This window comes from Triturus cristatus, chromosome 7 (genome assembly GCF_964204655.1).
Source record: "Triturus cristatus chromosome 7, aTriCri1.1, whole genome shotgun sequence".
Lineage (NCBI taxonomy): Eukaryota > Metazoa > Chordata > Amphibia > Caudata > Salamandridae > Triturus > Triturus cristatus.
Genome location: NC_140590.1, coordinates 1,082,428,262 through 1,082,452,501, shown reverse-complemented (window position 1 = coordinate 1,082,452,501; position 24,240 = coordinate 1,082,428,262). Strand labels below are relative to the sequence as shown.

General features: G+C 43.5%; 1 protein-coding gene across 1 annotated transcript in view; it reads left to right on the top strand.

Moving 5' to 3' along the window:
* Positions 1-24,240, top strand: part of LOC146811132 (uncharacterized) — a 249,497-nt gene that overhangs the window by 58,313 nt on the left and 166,944 nt on the right. Inside the window, exon 6 of the mRNA XM_085614493.1 lies at positions 7,071-7,121. Coding sequence (XP_085470619.1) covers positions 7,071-7,121 — 51 coding nt within the window. The remainder of the gene's footprint in view (positions 1-7,070; positions 7,122-24,240) is intronic.

The following is a 24,240-nucleotide window of genomic DNA, read 5'->3' as shown; positions in this document are numbered from 1 at the left end:
AGGCTATACTCATTATGTAGGTCCTTGTATTGTTTCATGGCATCACCCTTACACACATCTCCCAATGTAAAAATCTTTATGTTTTCCCAGCCTTTAATTGCTAGGGCTAGAGTTTCTTAGGGGTGTCAATTGCTCAACCAGAGACGAGTCTCCTGCGTGGTTTGCAGTGCCATCCACTCACCTTTAAGGCTGCGTGTCAAGCATGCAACCTTGTTGTTGTGGGTCTCAAGAGGTGAGTTGAGGTTTTAGTTTGATATAATATATGCAGTGGACCCCTGTTGTAGAGCAGATCTAGTTCCTGTCAATACCCTAAGTCTAACCTATCTCCAAATATCCAATCTTTAACAGTTGTGAGGTGTGCAGCCTGAAAGAACAGCTGGATGCTTGCCATTCCAAGGCCTTCCTCGAATGTGGATCACCTGCATTTCACTGATATTCATGGTTGCTTGCCCATCTATAGAAATGTCCTAACTGTGGCATGTAAGTTAATAATGAGGGATTTCAGGACAGTCTGTGGGAAGTTTTGCAGAGTATCAAGAGCTTAGAAAGTGGTATAATTTTATGAGTGGTATTCTGCCCATAATTAATAGGGGAGTGTCCACCATCTGTACAGGTACTTAGTAATCTGCTCCATGAGTAAAGGGATATTAAGATGCCAGGTCTGCTAAGGCGATCAGGCAACATGAATCCCTAGGTATTTAAAATGGTCAGTTCTGAGTTGAACCTTTGGTTGCCATGGCACCTCTACTATTGTGCCCACAATCGGTACTAAAAGGGACTTGTCCCTCTTTACTCTCAGTCCCGCTGCTTGTTCATATACTGTTAATATTTGTACAAGCCTCCTTGTTGTGGGGATAGGATAAAGGCAGCATGTCATCTGTGTAGAGAGAGATGCAGTTTTCTGGGAGGTTGCACCACCCAATGCCCTATTTTGCATGTCTCTTCTCAGCTATTCGGCCAGGGGCTCAATCACTGTGGTTAAGAGGAGAGGAACAGTGGGCATCCCTTGCTCATACCCCTTTTGATCTGGAATGAACTGAATAGACATTTGTTAACTAGTATTTCCACTCGGGTTCCGGATTTTGGTGTGTAGAGGTAGGCGAGGGAGCGGGGACAGAGAGTAATTTTCTCCAAGACTTGGAATAAAAGGGCCCACCTGACCCACCTAAAGCCATTGCAATCCCAATTAATTAAGGAGGCGATGACTTTTATTAATCTATTCTCCTGGATATTGGCATAAATCCTTGTCTCTAACTTTAATGAGGGAAATTGGAAGAATTATGAGCAAAGATCTGGAGGCTTTTCTGATTTACGTAGGACCATGATTGTGTCATCTGCCTGTCGCTGGGGAAACAGCCTTTCTGTGTTGATTCTGCAAATAATGATGGAGAGGAACAGTGGGCATCCCTTGCTCGTACCCCTTTTGATCTGGAATGAACTGAATAGACATTTGTTAACTAGTATTCCCACTCGGGTTCCGGATTTTGGTGTGTAGAGGTAGGCGAGGGAGCGGGGACAGAGAGTCATTTTCGCCAAGACTTGGAATAAAAGGGCCCACCTGACCCACCTTAAGCCATTGCAACCCCAATTAATTAAGGAGGTGATGACTTTTATTAATCTATTCTCCTGGATATTGGCATAAATCCTTGTCTCTAACTTTAATGAGGAAATTATGAGCAAAGATCTGGAGGCTTTCCTGATTTACGTAGGACCATGATTGTGTCATCTGCCTGTCGCTGGGGAAACAGCCTTTCTGTGTTGATTCTGCAAATAATGATGAAAATGGGGGCTCATCAGAAACAAATATAAAAAAAAAACAATTCTATTGGGGAGACGTTGTGGCCCAGGGTTTTTCCTGATTCTAAGGCAGCGGACGCTGCCTTGCAGTTGAGAATCTCTTTCAGAAACATGGGCGATTCTAGGGCTTCTCTGTCTGCTCATGATAGTGGGTTTAGATGGAAATCTGCAATGGTGGGGTTATAAGTTCATTATGCAGTTGTGTAACCAGGGCATACAAGGCTTGATAGTAAGCTGCACATGCGTCCGGGATACCTAATGAATCTGTAATCACATTATTGGCAACCGCTACAGGTAGTAGGGTGCCAGCTGCCAGCCTATGGAGCAATTAACAAAACTTGTTGCCAAACTCGTATATGCAGCTTTGGGAAGCCAGCCACACTTGCTTGGCAGTATCTATTGCTACAGTCCTCGGTTGAGCCCTCAATATCTCAAGCTGTCAAAGTAGAGGGAGGATACTGATTGGACAATCTCTATCGTCAGCCTCAGCACCTCTAACTCAAGGGCCATGATGTTAGCCATGTGTTTTCAGCATTCTGCCCTGACAAGTGACATTACAAACCCGTGGATGACAGTTTTAATGGCCTCCCACAGTGTCACTGTTGAGCCCACTGATTTGAGGTTAAGCAAAAATGATTCCTCTAGGTCTTCATGCAGCGAGGCGACTATGTCGTCAGACATAAGCCACCACGGGATAAACCTCTACTAATAATTGGGTCTGCATTTGAGGCTTTGTAATTACAGTAGGAGGAGTGAATTGTCTGAGATTCCTCTGAGGAGCATGAATATTTGAGAGACGTCTAATGAGAATTCTTGTGGTAGGAAGAAGTAGTTAGATGGGAAACATAGTGGTGTGCTGTTGATCGATAAGTGTATCCACTCTTCCCATCCCCCCTTGCATGCCAAACATCAACCAGACCTACAGTAGACCTCCAATCTGAGAGTCATGTTGGATGGTAGGTCTTTTCAGGTCCTATGCATCATACATCTCTCTGCTTGTTCATAACAGCATTGAAATCTCCACCTATCATTAGTTTCTCAGGCGGTAATTCGGCCATGAGATCAGTGAAAGTGCGCAAAGTGATGCTGAGTGAGGAGGGTGGGGAGTACACACAGATCAAGGACCAATGTTTGCTACATATCTGCCTAGGGGATTCTCTTTTGATTGTTGCACTATAATTGAGGAGTTTATTTCGAAGAGTATGGCAACCCCTTGAGAGCAGGACATGAATCCAGAATGAAATACCCTGTCATACCCCATCTACCGAGGAATGCCCATGTGGTCCCTTTTAGGTCAGTCTCTTTGAGGAAGAGGATGATCAGGGAATGCCTTCTGACAAAATGTATGACAGTACTCCTCTTAATCTTGTCATTAAGGCCATTCACATTCCAGTAAAGAATTTTGAATGTACTGAAGTAGGCTGTGTCTTTTGCTTAGGTCACTAGATAAAATACCAAAATGTCGCAGCGGGAAGCCTACATTGAAGTATGGGAATATTGTCCCCTCTTAAATGAACCTCCCCATCCCCACACTTCCACTAAAAAAGCAACTGTCGCCCATTAAATTGTTATGACTAGAACTGTAAGTTGAACCCATGGCTTAGCACTTCGGCTCTAGTTCACATGTGGGGTACACTTGTGATGTGGGGATAGCACAGCTCAAGACCCGCTGCTTATGTAAGGAAGATGCACCACATGTGCACACGTCCCGACACATCCACCTAACTCCTCTACCATCTGCGGTCAGATATGAACCCAGTCCATCAATAGGTAAATGTATACACAGGAAGAACACTCTCAGTTAGAATAAGCATTTTCCATTGTCTGGCCTAGGATCTCATTACGGAGGTCTTCAGGGTTGTGTGGATCTTTGTCTCGTGCCACATTTTCTCCAATACAATATTTCCCCTGGCGGGAGCCACGTCTACCAATGCAGCCCATCTGTCACAAAGACGATCTTCTCTAGACAGAAGAGAGTGCCCATGGTTTTGCCTACCTGCAGCCAGTCCAACGCCCCCTCAGTTGCATCACAGAATCATGCTTTAATGTTGTGCAGGACCTTGAGCCACGGAGGGAAAAGCACCATGTAGATGAACATCATCATTTGGAGTTTTTGCTTGACATCGGAGAAGGGTTTGTGCTGTTGCCTGAGGGTTTAGTCTGGAAATATCATAATGAGGTTGGAGTCAATGGGCGGCACCCCACTTTTCATGCCCGCTTGGAGAATGGCATCACAATTCTTGTAGTTAAGGAGGCGGACTTTGAACAGGCTTGGGGGAGTAGCTCGGGGGCATAGCGGTCAACGATCGATGTGCCCATTCCACTATAAAGCCCATAGAAAGGTACTCCTTTGGGGCACAAGAGAGAAGCCATGATGTTATTAACTGGAAGGGCTGGGGGGTCCCTCTATCCCATCCAGTACTCACACAATCCAGAGATTGTTACAATTGGGAGCCTTTGGGTTTGCAAACACCCTTCAGCAAGGTACAGCTTAGTTCCAGTGGCAGAGTGTGCATGGTGCTCACATCTGGGTGGGCACACCATCCTACTTAGGGTGGCACACCAAAGTGTACAAAAAAACTATATCTAGCTGTTGAGCCTTAACTAGGGCGAAAACGGTCCTGGGTTGATTGAATTCTGGTTTTGGGAGTACCTGGCCTGGCAGTTCGAGCTGGACTGCTCCCACTGGAGTAGGGTTGTGACTGATTTACATATGGCTGGCTCCAAACTCAGGTATTATAGTATGCAAAATAACGATGGGCTGGGATGTGCCCCGAATAATTGCTGAGATTAATTTGAGAACTGCGTCTATCACTTTTTGTATACTTTGGAGTGCCATCATACAACCTCAGGCACGAATCACCTATATACAAATCAGTGTTGACCCCGCTCAAATAAAAACAGCCCAGCCTGAACTTCCAGTCCAGGCTCTATCTGAGCAGGAACAATTATGGAGGACATCAGTGTTTGCTGTTTATGCTAAAGTGGCACATTTATGCTCAGAAAAGGGTTCCATTCTCAGTGTGCCACAAGACTCCAGCGACACATCACTGTTTAGGACTAAGCAGGCTGAACCTGGTATGGGGTTGCTGTGTTCATATGTGGAGGAGACTTGGCCTAGTATTTTGGGCTGTGCAGTTTCTATTGGAGCAGGATCAAGACTGATTTGCATATGGCTGGGTCGCTGTCTAGAGTGGCATAGTAAGCAAAAAACAATCGAGTGGAATTCAGCCCTGGCTGCAATTAACTGCAGCTTTCCTTCCATCAACGTTTGCTTGTTGTTTTCCCTAAGGAGGCTAAAATTATTATTCTGGGTCCTTTATATCCAACAAAAGAAAAACAGTTATGCCTCTGAGTGCTTTAATGTCAGAGTACTGCTTAAAGAAATATTGCCTGACTTAAATGGTGTGTCTTAAATAGCACTTACAGAAATATCATCCCATTGGGTGAATACTTTCGAGTATTAATACCAATGGGTGATATTTTTCTAAACAACATTTATGACAACATATTTATATCAGATGATATTCTGACTATGATATTTAACTGATTTGACTTCCTCAACGATGTGTGTTTTGAATGCTGACATTAACAAGATCGGGTTCCTTTAAAGATTTTTAAGAAGAATGATTTAAAAAATAATATTAAGTCATTCCTTTCATCTCCTTCCACTATTTCTCTTTTCAAGGTGTTGTGCCTGGCTTTTCAAATCTACATCCAAGGTAGATGCACTAGAGACACATTCTTCAGCATTACTTATTCATCCATTATACACTGGGGAAAGGATGTGGCTTAACGGCTATGGCGTCCATCTCAAATCTGGGAAAGCGGGCTCGAGTCTCAGCAATGATCCTCAACATCCTGTGATTCTGGGCAAATCACTAAATCACCTTCATTCAAAAATGAATGTGTCCTTATGTAATGCAGCTTGTGCTCATGTAAAGCGCTCCGATACCTTCGGCTCAAGTTTGCGCTATATAAAACTGCAGGGAAAAAAATGCTACACATCAGAACCCCTTTTTTCGATTACAAATCATTAATGGTCAATGTTCTGCCTTTTTTATGATCGTGTCTTCCATAAATTGTCTGAGTGATCTGAGTTTGTCTAATAGAATGATAGGCTTTCTAGAAACAATTATAGTTATCACTTTTAAGGTGGATCATCAGATTCCTTATAATCAGAAACTGGCCTGTAATGTGCATAGCTGAGCAAGTCTTTTATGAATGAAAGGACAAAAAGAGTTATACTGTGCATGGCGATGATATGTTTTGAAGCACACAGTGCTTGATCCTTCTGTTATCGGCCTTTTCAGTACATAGTAGAATATAAACTGCATGACAATTCATGATCTATACATTTAATAAACTACTCAGCAGCAATGTGCATCAATCGACTGTCTGAAGACTGGCTTTTAACATACATGTTAAATGTTTGTGAGAACGAGCTGCATTTGTGGGAAATAATAAAATGACTTCATTTCCTTTAAGTATTAAGAAACAAAATAAACCCCACATTGGTAAAACAAATGTGCCTTATGTCCAAATCCATATAATGTAAACGTTAAACATGCATTTCTGGCATAAGGAAATTCTAGGTGCAAAAACAAAACGGCAGATGATTTCCACCTGAGTTGGGAATGTAAATTCGGGAACATCTCCATAAATGCCATCTACAACGCCCACTGAACAACTTTCATAATGCCTTCAGAGTTTTTACACCTGCATCTACATCTCTTATCTGGTTACAGCATATCTGTGTCTTGAAAAAAGATGGCTATTGCGAATATGACCTCAGAGAATTTAGCTGCAGCCATTTTATTCTGCATCTAAGCCATATTCCCACGCAACCCCGGTTATTATATGTTACATTTTCTGATTGAGCTGACACATTTTATTTTCTGACAATCTTAGTAGGCCGATGCACTATTTTGGTATTCATTGCTATGTTATTGGCTGTTTGTTTACAATGCTGATTCTTTGTGCTAGGCACACGTCTGGCAAGTCTTTTACCTTTTTTAAGTGTCATTATTCGTTTTTCTGTTAGTGTTGACTTATTTTGTAGCACAATGGAATGATGACTATTATTAGATGATGCGCCACATGCTCACCTGTGCAAACTAAACTGTTGTTAGTGAGCAATTTGTATGTCACATCCTTGGGATCATGTACTAAACTTCCAACAAGTTATCTACCATTGCTATTAATGGCACTCACTAATACTCAAGTGATCCTTGCTTTTATTGTAAATATTGCTTTCAAATTGTCTTTTTTAGAAGGATACTGGCTGTGCAGTGGAATGGTTTATGGGCACAGAACCTGAGATTGTAAGTAAACTTATATCACATTGAAAATAAACATGACCTCGTCTCTTTTAATACAACTGTTGTGTGGGAGAAGTTGAACACTGCTAAGTAACCACAGCCTTATATAGCAATGCTCCCTGACTCCCATTAAAAGATAGAAGGCCTGAGGGTAACATGGGAAGGATGGTAGTATTGCACTTTCTTTTCTCCTCCTGCTTCCCAGCATCTCTCAGGGTGGCCACCTGTTCTGTGTTTTCACATTTTCAAATATTCACATTTGGGAAAAACAACATATAGGAAATTAACATTTGTTCTAAAGAGGTCACTTACTTGTATACAAATGATCCTCAAAATGTTTTTGGGTAATTGCCAGTAGTGGGGATGGAAAGATGGTTGCAGAAAGGCTTGTATGTGTTTATATTGCTTTTAGAGAAGACTATGTTTGGTATTAATCCCTGTGATATCCCTGCTCTGCCCACATGCTTTTGCTGTCTATCGTCACTCCAGACCCCTTGTAGATAAGTTGTATGTACCGTCTTGTTTAGAATTCTACGTGATGGTTCGTTATAAAATGATGCTAAATGGTGGGATATATGTTTGACCATGAGTGATCTGTTTCAACAAACCAAATGACAGTTGACCAGCTTGGTTTACCACATTGCTGCTCTTCTCTCCGCTCCACTGTCACAGAGGTCCAAACTATGGGGCTGATCCATGAGAGGCTTGCGCTGCCAGAGCATCACTTTTTCTAACACTCCTGTGGCGCAACCCTCTCAATTATATCCATGAGACCACGCAAAGCCACTTTGTAGACAGCAGCTAAAGTCGCAGAGTTGCCATTCTCTGCACCAGGGAAGCTGTTCCATGGGCATTGTAGTAGGTGTTCCCACACAACACCCATGGGGTTTGACGCTGTCCCAGATTTACTTAATTACGTAGACCTGGAGAAACGGCAAAAACTTACACCTCCCAGAGCAGTGGTAACAAGGAGATATGTTTTTATTTCTCTTCGTTTTTCCTCTTTCCTTGTGTGCTGCACAAAGAGGAAAATGCCTCTCAGGATTGTTTTTGTACAGTAAGGTCCTCTTCCTGCACAAAAAAGAATCCTGCATGCAACGCAGACACGCTTGCCCCATGTTGCATGGCTGCCTGTGCTGGCGCTAGGCAGCACATTTTGGGCCAGCACAGGAGGAAAGGACAGGAACTTGCTTGCTTAAATACGGTGTGTTACTGCCCTTTCACATTGACATATGGTAGCACTGCTGTGCTAAGCCAATTCCCCATAAATAAGCCCCCATGTGTGAAGGAATTAGCATTTTGCCTCAGTTTCTTAGGAAGGAAGTAAGTTTATTCTATGACTTTCACATCCAATGTGGTGCAATAGATAAGAAGCACCCAAGGAGTTATTACCAACAATCTCACATATTTCATATGCTGAGAGATTCGTGTGTTTCAGTGTCCCTAGAAATCACATGACTGACTCGGCAGTCTTGTAGCAGAGGCACTGCCCGTTGTAACAATGTGCAGCTGATTGGTCCATTCTAAAATAATAAGTAGGAATTGATTTGTTGTCTGGAGTAGCAGCAAATCTAGTGCCCACAAGCAGAGGGGGAGCACCGCTGTATCTCACTGCTCTGTCTGCATCTACAAACATTGACCAAAGCCTGACTGGGCTGTGAGCTTCCAAGTGTAAATGAGGAACAGCATGTTGAATAAATTATCATGCAATTTTAGGTTCTTGTCATGTCTAATATCCACCCTGTGGATCACTCACATTCGGAGCCATTCTCATGATGGACACCCATATTTGGTAGTTGGAGTTTAGAATGATTATATCATTCCAATCAGATTACATACGCTGGGTGGTACAGGTCCGCTTTGAGCTTGTGTAGAAAATAGAAACAAGACCAGCACTGGTAAAGCTAATAGGACTCTCTGGGGCCGATTTACAGAACTAACTTAAGACAAAATCCTAAACTTACTACTTTTGGTATTCACAGAAGGCATTTAGTAGTAGTAAGTTTAGGATTTTGTCTTAAATTTGACTTAAGACAAACTTAAGACAAACTTAAGACAGACTTAAGACAGACTTAAGAAAGACTTAAGACAAACTTAAGACAAACTTAAGATAGACTCAAGACAAACTTAAGACAAAATCCTAATTTGTCTGTCTTAAGTCTGTTTTAAGTCTGTCTTAAGTTTGTCTTAAGTTTGTCTTAAGTGTGTCTTAAGTCTGTCTTAAGTTTGCCTTAAGTCAAACTTAAGACAAAGTCCTAACTTTACAACTACTAAATGCTTTCTGTGAATACCAAAAGTAGTAAGTTTAGGATTTTGTTTTAAGTTAGTTCTGTGAATCGGGCCCATGGTAATGTGCTATTTAATACAACACAAGCATGCGCCCTTGCTCTTTGCAAGCATTAACATATTAAAATCAGACACATTGGATTTGTCAAAGCTGATTTCCTGGATGTAACGAAAGGTTATTCAGTGATTTTGGCAGATTCCAAAGGGGGCCTTTTAAGTGTAAATATTTGATAATCACAGAATGTTTACACTAATCCAAATCTAGGAGGCATGAGAAAAAGCTAGTTGCCAAGCACAGACAAATTACATGGGGTTTGCACAAATTGATTGAACTAGTGGAGATGTATGTAAAAACGTCATATGACATTTGGGGCCATATGTATCAAACCCCCCTTTAGCGAATCTCAATTTGCGATTTTTAGCGAATCGCAAGTTGAGAATCGCAAAACGGGATGTATATAAAAAATCGCAATTAAATAGGGATTCCGTACAAATCGCTATTCAATTGCGAGATGTGAAATAGTGATTCCTTATCTGAATAAATCGCAAATTTGCGAAATTCGCAAATTAGAGAATCGGAAACTCAGGTGCAGCATGATGACATCACAACCAGGAAGTGTGACTTCCCATGCTGCACCTGAGTTTCTGAAGTACAGTGTGAGAGAAGGAGTGGAGGTGAGGGAACTCTGCAGTGCAAGAACCAATGGCAGACACTGGAGACATGGCCAGCCAGGACAAACAGCCGCAGGGGGAAATAGGCAGGAAGAGAAAACAAGAAATGGTGATGAGCCATGAACTGCTCTTTGGGAAGAAGTCCCTGCGGGTGCCAGAGACACGCAAGCGCCGGATCTGGTCTGACATCCAGCCCAAAGTCAATGCAGTAGGTGTCACCCACAGGAGCGTGGAAGATCTAAGAAAGCGCTGGTATGATATGCGCCAGCGCTCCAAGGAGAAGGTGGCTGCCAGGTTGGAGCGAGCAAAGAAGACTGGTGCTGGGCCCTCCACCGCCACTGACTCCACACCACTTGAGGAACTGGTTGAGGGGACCCTGCTACCAGAGAGTGTGATGGGCGTGTCCGACCTGGACAGCTCCGACCCCCCGGCACCAAGACAAGGTAAGAAGCATGCCATCACCCCACTGATACCCCTCAACTACACCCACACACCCAGTAGCGACCCATGGGCAGAATAAAACAAAAACTCCAGTGTGTTTGTACTTACTTATATAGCTCACAGCTACCCCATTTCGGGTTTCCCAGCGCTGTACTCATACCGCTAGGGAACCCTTCCTGGCTTTTCCTGTGAAATGTCCACTCCTGGGCATCCCCAGGGTGAAGCCAGGCATCCCAGCACTGTTGGGGCCGTTGTGGAGATTAAGCAAGCTATTGCCCAGAGTTGCAGCGTGGGACCCATGATTAGAATAGGCACCGAGGCGAGAAATCAGGTCCGAGGAATTATGAGCCCAAGACCCGCCGAGGCGGGAATTGAACCCTGGTCCCGGGCCTGACCTCTGCATCAGGGTCTGCCGCTCTAACCATTGAGCCACACTTCTCCACCGGTGCAGGTACCCAAGCACACACAGCAATGCATTATGGGAGATGTAGTCACATGCACATTACAGTGGTGCATTTACACCGAGCCAGTCCCTAAAAGCATATGCACATCAGGAAAGGCAAAATGCAGACAGACAGTACCCATGTAAATCCAAACAGTGAAATTGAATGCATGACAAGTGCAAGTCTGTACAGAAAATTAATGTATGCATTTACGTCCAAAGCACCATCAGAAACACAGGAACTAGTCAGAGGAGGAGAGGACGAATCACAAAACCCAGAGGCACCAGGGCAAGAGGAGGAAACGGAGGAGGAGGACAGCCCAGTAATCCCTCCAAAACGCCGCAGGCGTATTGTAGTGCCACCACTGCCCCCATTGGAGGATGAAGGCCAGGACACCGATGGCGATGTAGAACCAGTCCCAGCACAGCCAGAGCCACAACACCGTGCTGATCCGATCCCGCCAGTTCCAACAAGGCGCAGTGCACGTCCATCGACCAGTGGAGCAGCCCCAAGAGAGGAAACAGTCTTTGGTGGTCTGGAGGGCCAAATGTTGGCGGTACAGTGCCTTCAGGCAAAAAAAATACGCTTATTACAGAGGGAGGTCAGGGCTGGCATTATGGGCATGACGGGTGCCCTGGAGGCACTCTGTGCGGAACTGAGGGAAGATCAAGCTGCTACGCATAGGGAGATGCAGCGCCTAGACCTGTACACATGGGCAGTTAACCGGCTGGCCTCAGCAACAAATGTGCTGTTAAGGTGAAGCATATGTATGCAGCGTGAGGTGGCACACAACAGCCAGGGCATGGCAAGGGCCCTGGTACAGATCACATCTGCTGTGGATGAGCTGCGGGCAGCTCGCACTACAGGACCAGGAGTCCTTACTCCAACCGATGAGGACGCACAATCAGGCAGAAGCAGCACCCCACCCCTCCGGAGAAGCGCCGTAGTGGGTGTCACAGCAGGCTGCAGGGACATGTGAGGAGGGCAGTGTGCACCCCTTGCCAGGGGCTCCAGCGCGACAGTGCCGCACTTGAGGTGTACTAAGCTGGGCCAGGAGTTGGGTGCCTCAACACAGTTCGCATGGACACTTGATCCGGATTGTGCAATCACACTGTGATAATAACATGTGCCGTGCATTTGACTATATATTGTGGGGAACACAGGCTGTGTGCCGTCATTTATCCTGAAGTTAAGGAAATTAAACACTGCCTCCCAACTGATTTTTAGCATTGTGTCATATATTCTTACCTAGAAATAGTATCGTGTAATCTCTGGCGCCCAGCAGCTGCACCAACAACACCGGCCGGCATGCGTCCTGGCGCTGGCCCCTCATCATCGGATGAATCCGATTCACTGAGCTCCACTGTGCTGCCTTTCCTGGTGGCGATGTTGTGCAGCATGGCACATGCTACCACTATCTTGCAACGGGTCTGGGGGCTGTATTGTAGTGCCCCTCCACTCTTATGTAGGCATCTGAATCTGCTCTTGAGTATCCCGAAGGTCCGCTCAATGGAACTTCTGGTTGCTATGTGGGCACTGTTGTACCTCCACTCCCCAGCGTTGGTAGGATTCAGGAAGGGAGTCAGAATGAAGTCACGGACCGCATACGCACTGTCACCTGTGGGGTGGGAGGAATATGGTTAAACACTGTCCTGACAATGCTATCCTTTACTTGTGTGTCCTTTGTAAAAATGCATTTACCTAGTAGGTATCCCTCACCAAACTCCCCACTTGCGAGTCAACGGTGTATCCCACTGTGGCGGAAGATGAATGCGTCGTGCGTGCTTCCTGGGTATTTTGCGACTATGTCGGTGATGATGTGCTTGGCATTACACACCACCTGTATGTTCATGGAATGGTAGGATTTGCGATTCCTAAACACATACTCGTTCTGTGAAGGGGGGGATATTGCGACATGTGTCCCATCTATGCATCCAATGATGTGGGGAAATTAGGCTATTTGATAGAACTCCTGCTTGGTCTGGTCTAGTGCCTGGGGAAGTGGATGTGGTGATGCAGCCTCTGGAGCATGGCATCAAGGAACGTGTGGAAAAAGCGCGACAATGCACTCTGTGAGACCCCTCCTGCTGAGGCTATCACCCCCTGGAAGCTACCTGATGCCAAGAGATGCAGTGAGCACAGGACCTGGATGTGGGTGGGGATGGTGTGTGTCCTGTGTGTGCGGTGTTCAAGGATAGGTTTGAGCTCCTCAATTAAATCAAGGATGCTCTCTTCATCCAGCCTGTAGTTTGTATGGGTCTCCTCTGCAGTGCGCTGGAACAGGGTTATGCACGCATGAAAGATCCTCTCCTGGCGTCTCCTCCTCTGTGCAGCAGCTCTGATTCGCAGCCTCCTGGCTATCACATACAGTCCAGCCATTGTGGAACAATCTGTTGCATTGTGGGTCTCCTTAAATAGTTTGCACCTGGTTATCACCTGCTCAGCCTTGGTGGTAATTGCGATTCTCAAATTTGCGAATATGATGAAATCGCAATTTGTGATTTTTTCATACATTTCATTGCGATTACCAAAATTGCGAATTTTCAAATTGCGATTTTTCTAGGAGCTAATCGCAATTTTGGCATTCGCACCAATATTCGCAGACTTTCTGATTCACAGTGTGATTAATCGCTATTTTAGCGATTCTTTATATTTGCGATGCGAGCATGTCTCATACATCGCGTTTAGCAAAATTTTTGCCGCAAACGCTGTTTTTTGCGATTCGCAGCATTTGCGAGTAAAATTTTGCTTCATACATATGGCCCATGGTACCTGGCCTTTTTAGCTAACCTGAGTCCAAGCAGCTTCACAAAATGACTGTCCTCTTTTCAAGCTTCCATTCTTCCAGTTTTTAGCACTACTGTTCAAAATGTACACTTCTCTGACAAAATGATATTCCTACAATATTTAATCCAGTGTCCTACCACCAAATAGTTACTTTATTCCTACAGTTTCATCTTGTTTACAGTCTCCTTACATCTCTTTATGGTGTTGGCATGACCAGAATTCAGTTCTCGTATTCTTTATCTCAGTCTGAAGAGTTTTGGTTTTCAGTGCTCTCCCTTTCCTTCCATACCTTCTCGATAAGGACAAGATAAGTATTGGGTTGGACAACCAGGGCCACTGGTGGGGCTCGACAAAAGAACAGAGAAGGGTTTCAACCTTATCTGTGATTCCCGTTCTATTTATTTTATTAGTTCATGCCATGCACACCAGTTGCAAAGTTTCAGGCGCCTCATGTCTTATTTCCATGGGGATGATGTGAGGAATCTCTAATTACAAACCACAACTGGAATTGTCCTCTCTTCCCATGCTCTAGACGGTTGAATGAACAATCATCCTTGCCTTCCAAACATTAAATACAACAAAAGTCTGTCACCGACATTGCAGTCTCTATCCCTCAGGTATCCTCCGTCTCCCCTCTCGCACCATTGGCAGACACCAGTATCATACTGATGTCTCTCAGATGCAAGCTCAAATAGAAAAGCTATAGGTCCCAGCAACTGATCAATGCTGCTGACCTATGCATCTTTTCCTGCTGGAGGGGGGGGAGTCTTGTCATTGCAGCTGTCTATCTTTACATCTTTACATCCTTACACTCTGGCCATTGCATTTCTGATACCAATTTAACAAAAACCGTTTCCACCATGAACTCTAGGCACTGAGAGATTCCAACCCCTTTGCCTCTCCTGGATCCTCTACTTTCTTGATGTAGATTGTTTTACTAAATGCTTCTCAAGTAGAATGGTGGTCATTTTCTGCTCTCAGGAGAAAAGGTATGGTCAAGGGATGTGTCTGTGGAATCAAAAGGTTATTAATAGCTTAAAGTTATGACCACTGCACACACAAGTGGTTGACACCAAGAGAGAAATATAGGATATTTAATACAATGATATAAAATATAATATAAAATCAATATAACATTCTACAAAAGACTACAAGATTCATGGTAAAGCCTGTTGCCTGCCACAGGCAATTACCTGCATCACCAGCACCTGTGAAGAGAACACTGCAGCCCAGTCATATTACTTGCGGTCCTGGTGGCCTTGCAGCTTGGGTTCTTCCTCAAGCCAAACACAGCCCACCAACGAAATATGCTTTGTGCTCACCCCAGATTTCAGTGGTGTTTTTTTCTTGCCTGAGCATGCATTGTCATGATGATTCTGGTGAGTTATTGGTCGCTGCTCAACTGAGGATGGAAGTCAACTTTTTTTAGTAGCCGTCTACTTTTTGGCTGTAGGATTTGGGCCACAGAACTTACTCCAGTGAGTTCTCCTACTCCCTTTAATTCTGGGGGTTGATGCAGTTGTCTGTGCTGAAGACTCTTCTGGGGGCGTCTGACCTCCACCTCAGCACAGAGGTACAGGACTCCCTTATATCTAAGTGATACGCACTGCCTTGGGTGAACCCTCCTTCAAAGCAGAATAATCCTAGAGCAAGAGCACCACCATCCAAGGAAGCAGGTTCCAAGCAGACTAACTGATCTTTTTCGAATACTCATCCCAAACCTGGAAAGGAAAGTAGGATGTAGGCACATTAATCCTAGAGTCTTAAAATTCTCCCATTCTCCACTGTGAGATTGTGTATTCCAGCATATCTGTTCTTGTATTGGTTATGGGCAGTTCCGCACTTTTGCTTTTTCAAAGTAGACTGATCCAGCCATGGTTGTTGTCCAAAGTTTAAGCATGATGATGGGGAGGACTAAGGTGCTATGAGGAAGGAGAACTGCATAATTAGAACATAAAATATATGAACTCTTTCAATCCAACTACCGCTTAACATGTGAAGGACCAGCTTTCCAGAGGACAAAAGGGTAGGTGAAACTTCTTAGCTTCACAGGGATCTTCTGTTTCCTCTCATAGACACACAAAAATCTGACCCAGTAAACTACTTTCTGGAATGTCTGTGTAGAGTGCTTTAATACACACTTGCTGGCTGGGCTCTCCCAAATCCTCCATTATAGGTACCACTTGTATTTTATATCACACAAATTGAATGCCAGTGTGCCTATGATCACAGGCACAACATGCTCTCCACATACATCTACCACTATCAATCAATACACAAACGCATCTTCCATTTTCGCCATGTATTGGCAAAGGTTTACAGTTGCATGGGGGTGGTAAACAGTTTAAGGCATGGGTAATGCCGGAACGCTAACTCTAGCAGGTGTCAGGAAAAGGCCTGTCCTGTTGACTTAAATTGGGTTTGCTGCCACCACTATCAGGTCTCTAAAGCCTGGTGACGAGATGGTAGTCATCTTCACAAAAGAAGGATGCACTTGGCGTGCCCCTCTGATCTTAGAGCCTCACTATGGGTCTCACTCCTTTTTTAAAATAAGGTACAGTGCACAAAAGTGATTGTTGTTTATGCAGCGGTAGGGAGCAAAGATATTACTGTTTACTATCGTAAACTTGAGGCAGGGATGCAATCTCTCTTGAGCAATGCAGAAGACCTTTTTAATTCCAACAAAAATGTACCATTGACCAAGATTATGCATGTACTATGCAGCTCTAGACTCCAGTTTTCTATATGGCGGAGCAGAATTAAACACATGTCTAATTTAACCTTGAACACATCAAGCTTGCAATGGCATGCAATATACATTGACAGACACCAATGAACACCACCTCTTTCTGAAGAATGTATTGTTGGTATAAAAAAAGATGACTCGGAAATCACCAAGTTTCTTGAAATAATAAAATATATTCAATAGAAAAGTTAGAGCTACATCATCGCGGGGCTCTAATTTGCCCTTTAAATTTGATCAAGTGAAAGTAAAAGTTGTCACTGCAGGAGCCTGCCTATTTTCCCACTGTTTAAGAATATCAAAATTGCCAATAGACTTGCAATTTGGGTATAAGGACAGCTTAATTACCACCCGATTGAATCTTTTCTTTAGAGAAAAAACTTGTGTGATAATCATAGAGTGGAACTCAAATAATAGCCTCTAATCATCTCTTGCTCGTGGGTGACAGTACTGCAGAATCTAATCTACTCCCTGATCTTGTCACTGCAGAGGTTCTTCTTGCTTTAAAAATGGTTTCAAATTATCATTGTCCTCCATCTCCTTCAACTTATCCATCTCCTGCAATCATGTCACTTATGTTGGTGGCGTTGACAAATGATAGACCATCATTGTATGTGGCTGAGCTGTCAAGATACATTTATCCAAAGGATACAAAGAAGCAAAGACTGTGACAAGTGGATCGAGTGGAGGAGTATGTTTCTTGCATAAGCCACCTGTTTGTCACTCAAATCGCTGGAAGCTGTACAACCTAGCCTAGTATGTGTTTTTTTGGCTATATTTAGCTTGTTTTCAATTGATTGTTGAGAGTTTTTTATTCATAGACTGGAAATGTGATCCTATGAGAAAGTTTAATATTTTTGCTCACTTGCAATAAATGATTTGCAGCTTTTACGTTTGGATCACCTATTCAGTTTTTCTGGTTCTTTTACTATTAGGTGGTTGGCATTTGTTTTCTGGATCTTTATTGCATTATGTTTTGGAGTTATACTGTTTTGCAGCTAGACGTTGGGAGCTCTTTGGCTGGGAGGTGCAGATGAAATATCTACTGTATCTTACTGTGTTTTGATGTGAACTTCTGTGAGCCCCATAAAACAGCATTTATGCATTGTTTTAGAGGTGGACTTTCAGAACAGGGTACTTGCACTACATCCAGTAAGTTGATTAACTTCTATGGGTGTGCATATGACCCCTACCAGTATACCTTTCCTAAGATATGTTACTACAGTTTGAAAAGTTTGGAAGGGAACCGAAGTGAGTAGTTGTGAACCACACCCCCTTGAACCAGATACTTTGTCACTAAGATGTTCCTACTTAGGCCCTGATAAAACATGTGCTGTTTAATTCAGCCCCCTGTGCAGGGATTAGAACACTGGTCTTCAAACTTGTTAATTCCATGCCCCTCCATTGTTAAAATAAAATCAGTGCCCCCACCCCAGAAATATTTCACAATTATTCTATTAAATTGGCAATGTAGAAATATGGCTTGACTTATTTAAACATTGCAGTTAAGTTATGTTACCTATTTGAAAAATTCAATTAAATACATGATAGCCAAACATACTATTCTGGTTAGTTAGGCCTTACTAACTTGTAAAAGTATTCACTGTGTGAATATGAGAAATTGGGGTGGGGAGGTTTGAAGAATATTTGGAATCCCTTCCCTTTTGACACATACTCCCAGCCAGATATAAGTGATAAACAATGTTAGTGGTGGCAGTGGCGGCTGCCTCAAAACGGGGGTGGTGCGGCGGGGGGAATGGATCAAAAAACAAATAAATAAATGTACCTTCTCCGCCACGCCGCCGCACTTCTCTTCTCTGTCATCTTCAGATCTGCTGCAAGCACCAGAAGCTCCCAGCCTTCTGGGCTCTCCCAGTCAATCACGATGTTGCATGAGCAGTGCCGTGATTGGTATGAGTGGCCTGTTTGGCCACTCAGGCAGTGCCTGGGAGACTGGGCATGTTCTCCACCGGGCTGTGCAACACAGCCCATTGAAGAACATGCTAAGGGCCGGCCAAACCACCATGTGTATTTAGAGGAGTGCAAACCACTCTTCATTTTGCTTTGGCATCACAGAGCCCCGCCCCAATTCTGAGTGCCTTATAGAAAAATAAAATGATAATAACGTCTTGTTATTGTCTTTTTATTTTAATTTTATGCACTGCTAAAATAGCAGTGGGGTGACGCTCCTCCCCCTAAGTCTTAGAAATCATGCCAATTAAGAGCTGGACTCTGAGTACCACGGAGAAAAGAGAAATTACTGTTAAATACATTATTCCTGTCCCATTTGCTGGGTAATTGCACATTTTGCTACAATCTTTCACCCAGAGAATTTGGCGGCTTAAACATAAAATCTGCAGGTGAAAGGAAAGATACCTTTCCAGTTCTCACAGATATCATTATTTTGATGCGTCCAGAAACTGTAGATAAGGGCTCCATCAGCATTTTGTGGTCAATCATAATAAGGGCCCAAGAGTCGAAGGCAACACTGCTCAGCATTAGATTAGCGGTGCAAGATTATGCTGTCACAGACAAAATAGTCCTTGATATGCCAACAAAAAAATTAGAAGAGCTTGTGGTAAATGGGCTAAGGGCATGAATTTGAATTTGGCTGACGAGTTACTCCATCACAAATTAGAATAATATCCCATCTGCTTTATTACAAGTGCATTATATCTTGTGACACATATAACAAGGTTGATGGGATATCCGTCACACTGTGAAGGAGTAACCCCTTCGCCAAATTCGAAGTCAGAGACAATTAAGGGTGATTGAAATTGATTCCCTTTTTACAAACTGAGATCTTGCAGTTAGTATGGCACGGTAACATGCCACATACATTTTAAGACATGTAATCGTTCATGCAATGCTTCCGCAAGTGTGTGTGTTACACTGTTGGAAGCATGTTTGTATGTAAAATGTGTAAGTCATACACTAAGGTCCTTATAATGAGTGTGCCAACATTTGTGGTGGATTATTGGGGGACCTGAATCTCAGATTCGGTCTGGTATCCTGATGCCTAATTCCAGCAATTGAAAGTTTTCTCCCTGGAATATGAAATATCTGCATGGACTTAATAATACTAGAATCTTTCTTTTCTGTGTGCATTTTCCCCATTTCAGAAAGAAAAATGCTGACATTTTTACCTGCTCAGAACAAGTAGAAAGTGTGAGCTGGAGGGGCAGTAGAGGTCTAGGGTGATTAAAGGCTTAAGGCATGGTTTTAACAGGGGTATCTGTATATATCCAAGCAAATTTGGTCTGTGTTTTGATTTTTAGGTTCAGAGAAATGAAATGCTCAGCCCTCTACCCTGAATCTCAGTCTGGGTTTTGACAAAATCTCAATGGTCCGGGGGATACCTTTTAAACTTAGGTCACTGGTTTAGACAACGGAGATGTGCTGATTCTCATACTCACCCCCTTAGGCCCTGGTTTGATAGGACAGGACGTGGACCAGCACATGGCTGACTGAAGAGCTGACTAAGTTGAGTCTGCCAAAAACAGTAATATTATGTTTTCAGTACCATCTCCGTAGGGCCGAATTTTGAGCAGAAATTTGGAATGATCATTTATAGGAGTCAGACAGGCTGCACTTCAAACTAAGCTTATCCTAACACAAATGTAACTGTGGCAGTAGTTCTGAGTACCTGACTGTGTCCCTTCAAGTCTTGTTCTCTGCAGATATAATGTGGCAAATTGAGTCCAGAAAAGTGTTTACTATTGCCCTTATATATACCCAGATACAGAATTATAAACTAGCACGTTGTATGATCCCATATCATGACACACTCTGCGGATAATGAATGTTGACTTAAATCATTGGAAGAACAAGTGACCACCCATGGTTCTCTGACCATGAATATCAGAAGCACATCCATCTGTCTGGAGAAATCTAAATGTGTTCATTCGAAGCACAAGTGGCTGACTGATAGATTCCATGTTCATTCATGTGTCTACCTGAAGAACAGTAAGACTTATAAGGATCCTGAACTCAGAACTGTCTGATTTTGGCCTGCAGGCCAAACACTGTCACTGTGCAATACTGCTAATTATTGCTTACTCTTTATATTAGTAGGTAGAGGTGCTTTAAGGGTTCTCCTGATTAGCCCCAAAAGCCAGAGTCTTCACATTAATAGTGTTAAATTAACTAAATCATACCCAAGTTATCTACCCCCACCATCCTTCAAAAGAAGATGTCTACTTCTATTCTTTGCAAATCCCGAGAGTCAAATCTCAAAGCGAAAGGTCTTGTCATTCATTAAGCTTGTGGTAATATATGGTTTCTGAGATTTTTGGAACAATAGGATAGTCAATCAGCTGAACATTCGCTGCAGGAACAAGTAGTTTTGGGCCTTCCAGCCTCCTGAAGGTCTGTTCATTGAGTATCATGCACAGTTAATAATAGCATGTGTTATGTGTAGTGCTTAAAAATTGCAGAAGTGCAGTATGAAACGATAAACACTTTATTATTAGATGGGTTAAAAGCATTGACCAGTTGGTCTGACTTTCATCGACAAGAAGGAATGACCTGACAGGAGGTAATGAAAGATGTTCCCACTGCCTCACCCTCTCAGGCAATTTTTGCTTACCTCCCTTCATTTGTCTCTGACAGAGTGCCTCTATTCCCTCTTTTCTAACATAGGGGCATATTTACTAACCTTTCATGCAACTCAGGGCAGCAAGCAAAGTTGGTATGCTGTGTTGGATAACAGGGAAAGAGCAGCAATTAACCATATTTACCAAGATATGGAGCATTTCTCCTCTCTCCTTCCGCTGGTGCATTGCATGCAGCCTTGCTCTAATACAGGCACCCTTGCACCATAGTGTAAGGGTGCCTGAGTTATGGGCATGGTTGCTTTTGTGCAGGAAGGGACACCATCCTATACAGAAACAATCCATAGAGACATGTTTCTCTTTATAAGTGTGATGCGGAATGCAGGGGAATAAATGAGGGGAAATAAAGACATTTCTCTTTGTCTTGCCTCACTAGGAAAGGCGTAACATGTTGACACATTCAAAGGTTTACTAGCTTTAGTAAATCTAGGAATGCACCAAAATCAATGGGTTGATGAATGGGAACACCCTTGCTCAACCCATGGAACGTCTTCCTAATGCTGTGAAACAGAACGCAGAACAAGCAGCTGAGTTGCGTACTTTTTCTTTACAAAGCCACGCAAGTCTGCTATATTTATACAACCAAAGTCCCCAAATAGAGCGATCTCACCCTCACTGTCGATGCCGGTGTTCGTTGGCGGGCTATGAGTCCCATCACAAATAAAAAAAACAGAAAATAGGAAAACAGCTCTCCACTGTAGTTCCAACATGACTTTATTTGGTGCTCAAACAACGCGTTTTGGCTACAAACCTTTCTCAGGTTAGCAAAATGAGCCCACAACCGGTAAAAATAAATAGCAAAACCATCAAAGACATAGAAAAATACTGTGGTATGTGAGTTAAGAGAAAAATCAAACAATACACATTCACTACAATTCCTGTGAGCGTTCCAATTTGTGGCTTGCATAATAAAAATTTCAGGCAGAGACAAAATATTTTAATTATTCATTGGACTACTAAAACCATAATTCTAAGTAATCAATTTATCCAAGTGCTGTTATAACATCAAAGTGGGAGCCTCACCGTCTAGACACGAAAATATGCAGCTGACAGCTCGATTTTTACGGAGTAGCGAATCATTTCGGTTGGGATAAAATATTCCGACAATCTGATCTTCTAATTTGTTCGGGATGACAGATGCCTATATGCACAATAGAAAAACTAAAAATAAAATATGTATAATAATAGGAACATTAAAAGAAAATCCCAGGTCTATCACATGGACCAATTAGGCGATACCAATTAGTAGAAAATCCATGTTGTAATAATAGGCAATTACTATCATCGTATACATAAATAATGATCAATGACCTCTATGTCGTAACTCAGTCCAACATCAACAACCTCCGAAATGCCAATATCCTATTATGATCATGCTGTTCTTTCTATGGATCACAATACAACAACTCATGAATCCATCTACAACCGTACCAAAACACTCTAGAAAGAAGTACTTAGCTTGGCATAAGCAAAATGGATATGCTATGTGGCATGGATATGTGCAGGCATTTTCACAATAAATAAGTCGCCTAAGTCATAACTGTGTGTTTTTTATAAATGTTTTTATTAAGTTTGCATGATAATAAAACCATACAAATTAGAAAAACAAAAAAAGGATAACAAGCACAATGGAAAAGAAAAAAGGCAGCGGGCAGCATATGTGGAGGCAGTATTATTAATAAGCGGAGATATTAGCAGTACTGGGGCCCAAACCTCCATTAATATAGAACAACAGCTGTTAGATCTGGGGGTCTCTAGTTGGCAGAGGTAAGTACCTTAGACCAAATAGGGACCCTTGCTTCTAGTCAGGGTACAGGGACACACACTGTAGATAACCCCTGCTCACCCTCTAGGTAGCTTGGCTCGAGCAGACTGGCTTATCCCCAAGGCAATGTGTAAAGTATTTGCAAGTAACAACCACAATGACCCCCCAGTACACCACAAATGCAGACCACACAGGTGAGTATATTAAAAATATAGCTTTATCTAGTTTCAGCAATAAAAATCAACTACCATAGCATTGCACATTAGTTTCCGGTTCTCTTCAGCTTTCTCTGGTTGCTAGGAAAATAAAAAGATAGTCTCTAGTCTCTTGTGGGAATTAGTATTCGAAAAGAATAAGTTTGTAGGCTCTCAGTACTTAAAACACGTTTCTCCAGCTGTGCCCTGCGCTTAAAACCGAAGCGCTCCTCTCAGGCTGCTCTTCTTGTTTGTAATCACAAGATTGCACCATGGGCGGCAGTCCCCGGGCCCCACGCGCTATGCAGGACGTTCGGGGATTGAGATGTGACTTAAAAATGCCCCTACAGTGAACGAGGTTCCCGGCAAGGTTCCTCCTCCCGGCACAGACTCACCAGGATGCGGGCAGGGGCGCCATGACTCGGCGCTTCGGAGCAACTTTTCCGGTGCAGGGTTTCTGCAGCTATCGAGCGATGGGCCAATCAGGTCGCGACTCCCTCGACGAGCCCCCAGTGACGATGTCAGATGCTACCGGCAGTTAGCCACTCGCAGCGCGGCTCCTCCGGCCAAGCCCCCACCAGCAATACACGTGCCGATGAGCACTTCGGTCTTCTCAACGCGGCAGCCGGTTTCAGGCAAAGATCAGCGTGGCACTCTCAAGCGAAGCAGAGAGCAGCCAGTGCACTTCACGGGGCAGATGTTTAAAAACAGCCCACGATCTCTGCGGTACACAGCAGCCCAGGGGGACACAGCAGAGTCTTGAAGTCTTGGCAACCTTTCTGTCCCTGGGTTGCAAAACAGGAGGCCAGCTCTTCTCGGGCTCTTGGAGATTCAAAGTTGAAGACACAGCACACAGCAAAGTCTTGTTAGGTCAAGTAGGCAGGGTCACAGCACACAGCAAGGTCCCTTCTCCTCCTCAGCTTCAGTTGCAGAGCAGGACAGGTCAGCCCTTAGAGCACACAGCAAGGCAATCTTCCTTCAGTCCTTCAGCGGTCCGTCTTCCAGCAGAGGTTCCTCTTGATTGTAGAATCTGGTTTTCTGTTCTCAGGGGTCCTTTACTTATACCCCTAAAAGTCTTTGAAGTCTTTGTGCAAGTGGGTCCTGAGCCCGGTCTGATCCATTTCTGGGTGTTGCTGGAGTACTTTGTTTTCCTGGCTTCTTCTTTCCTTTCAGAGTGA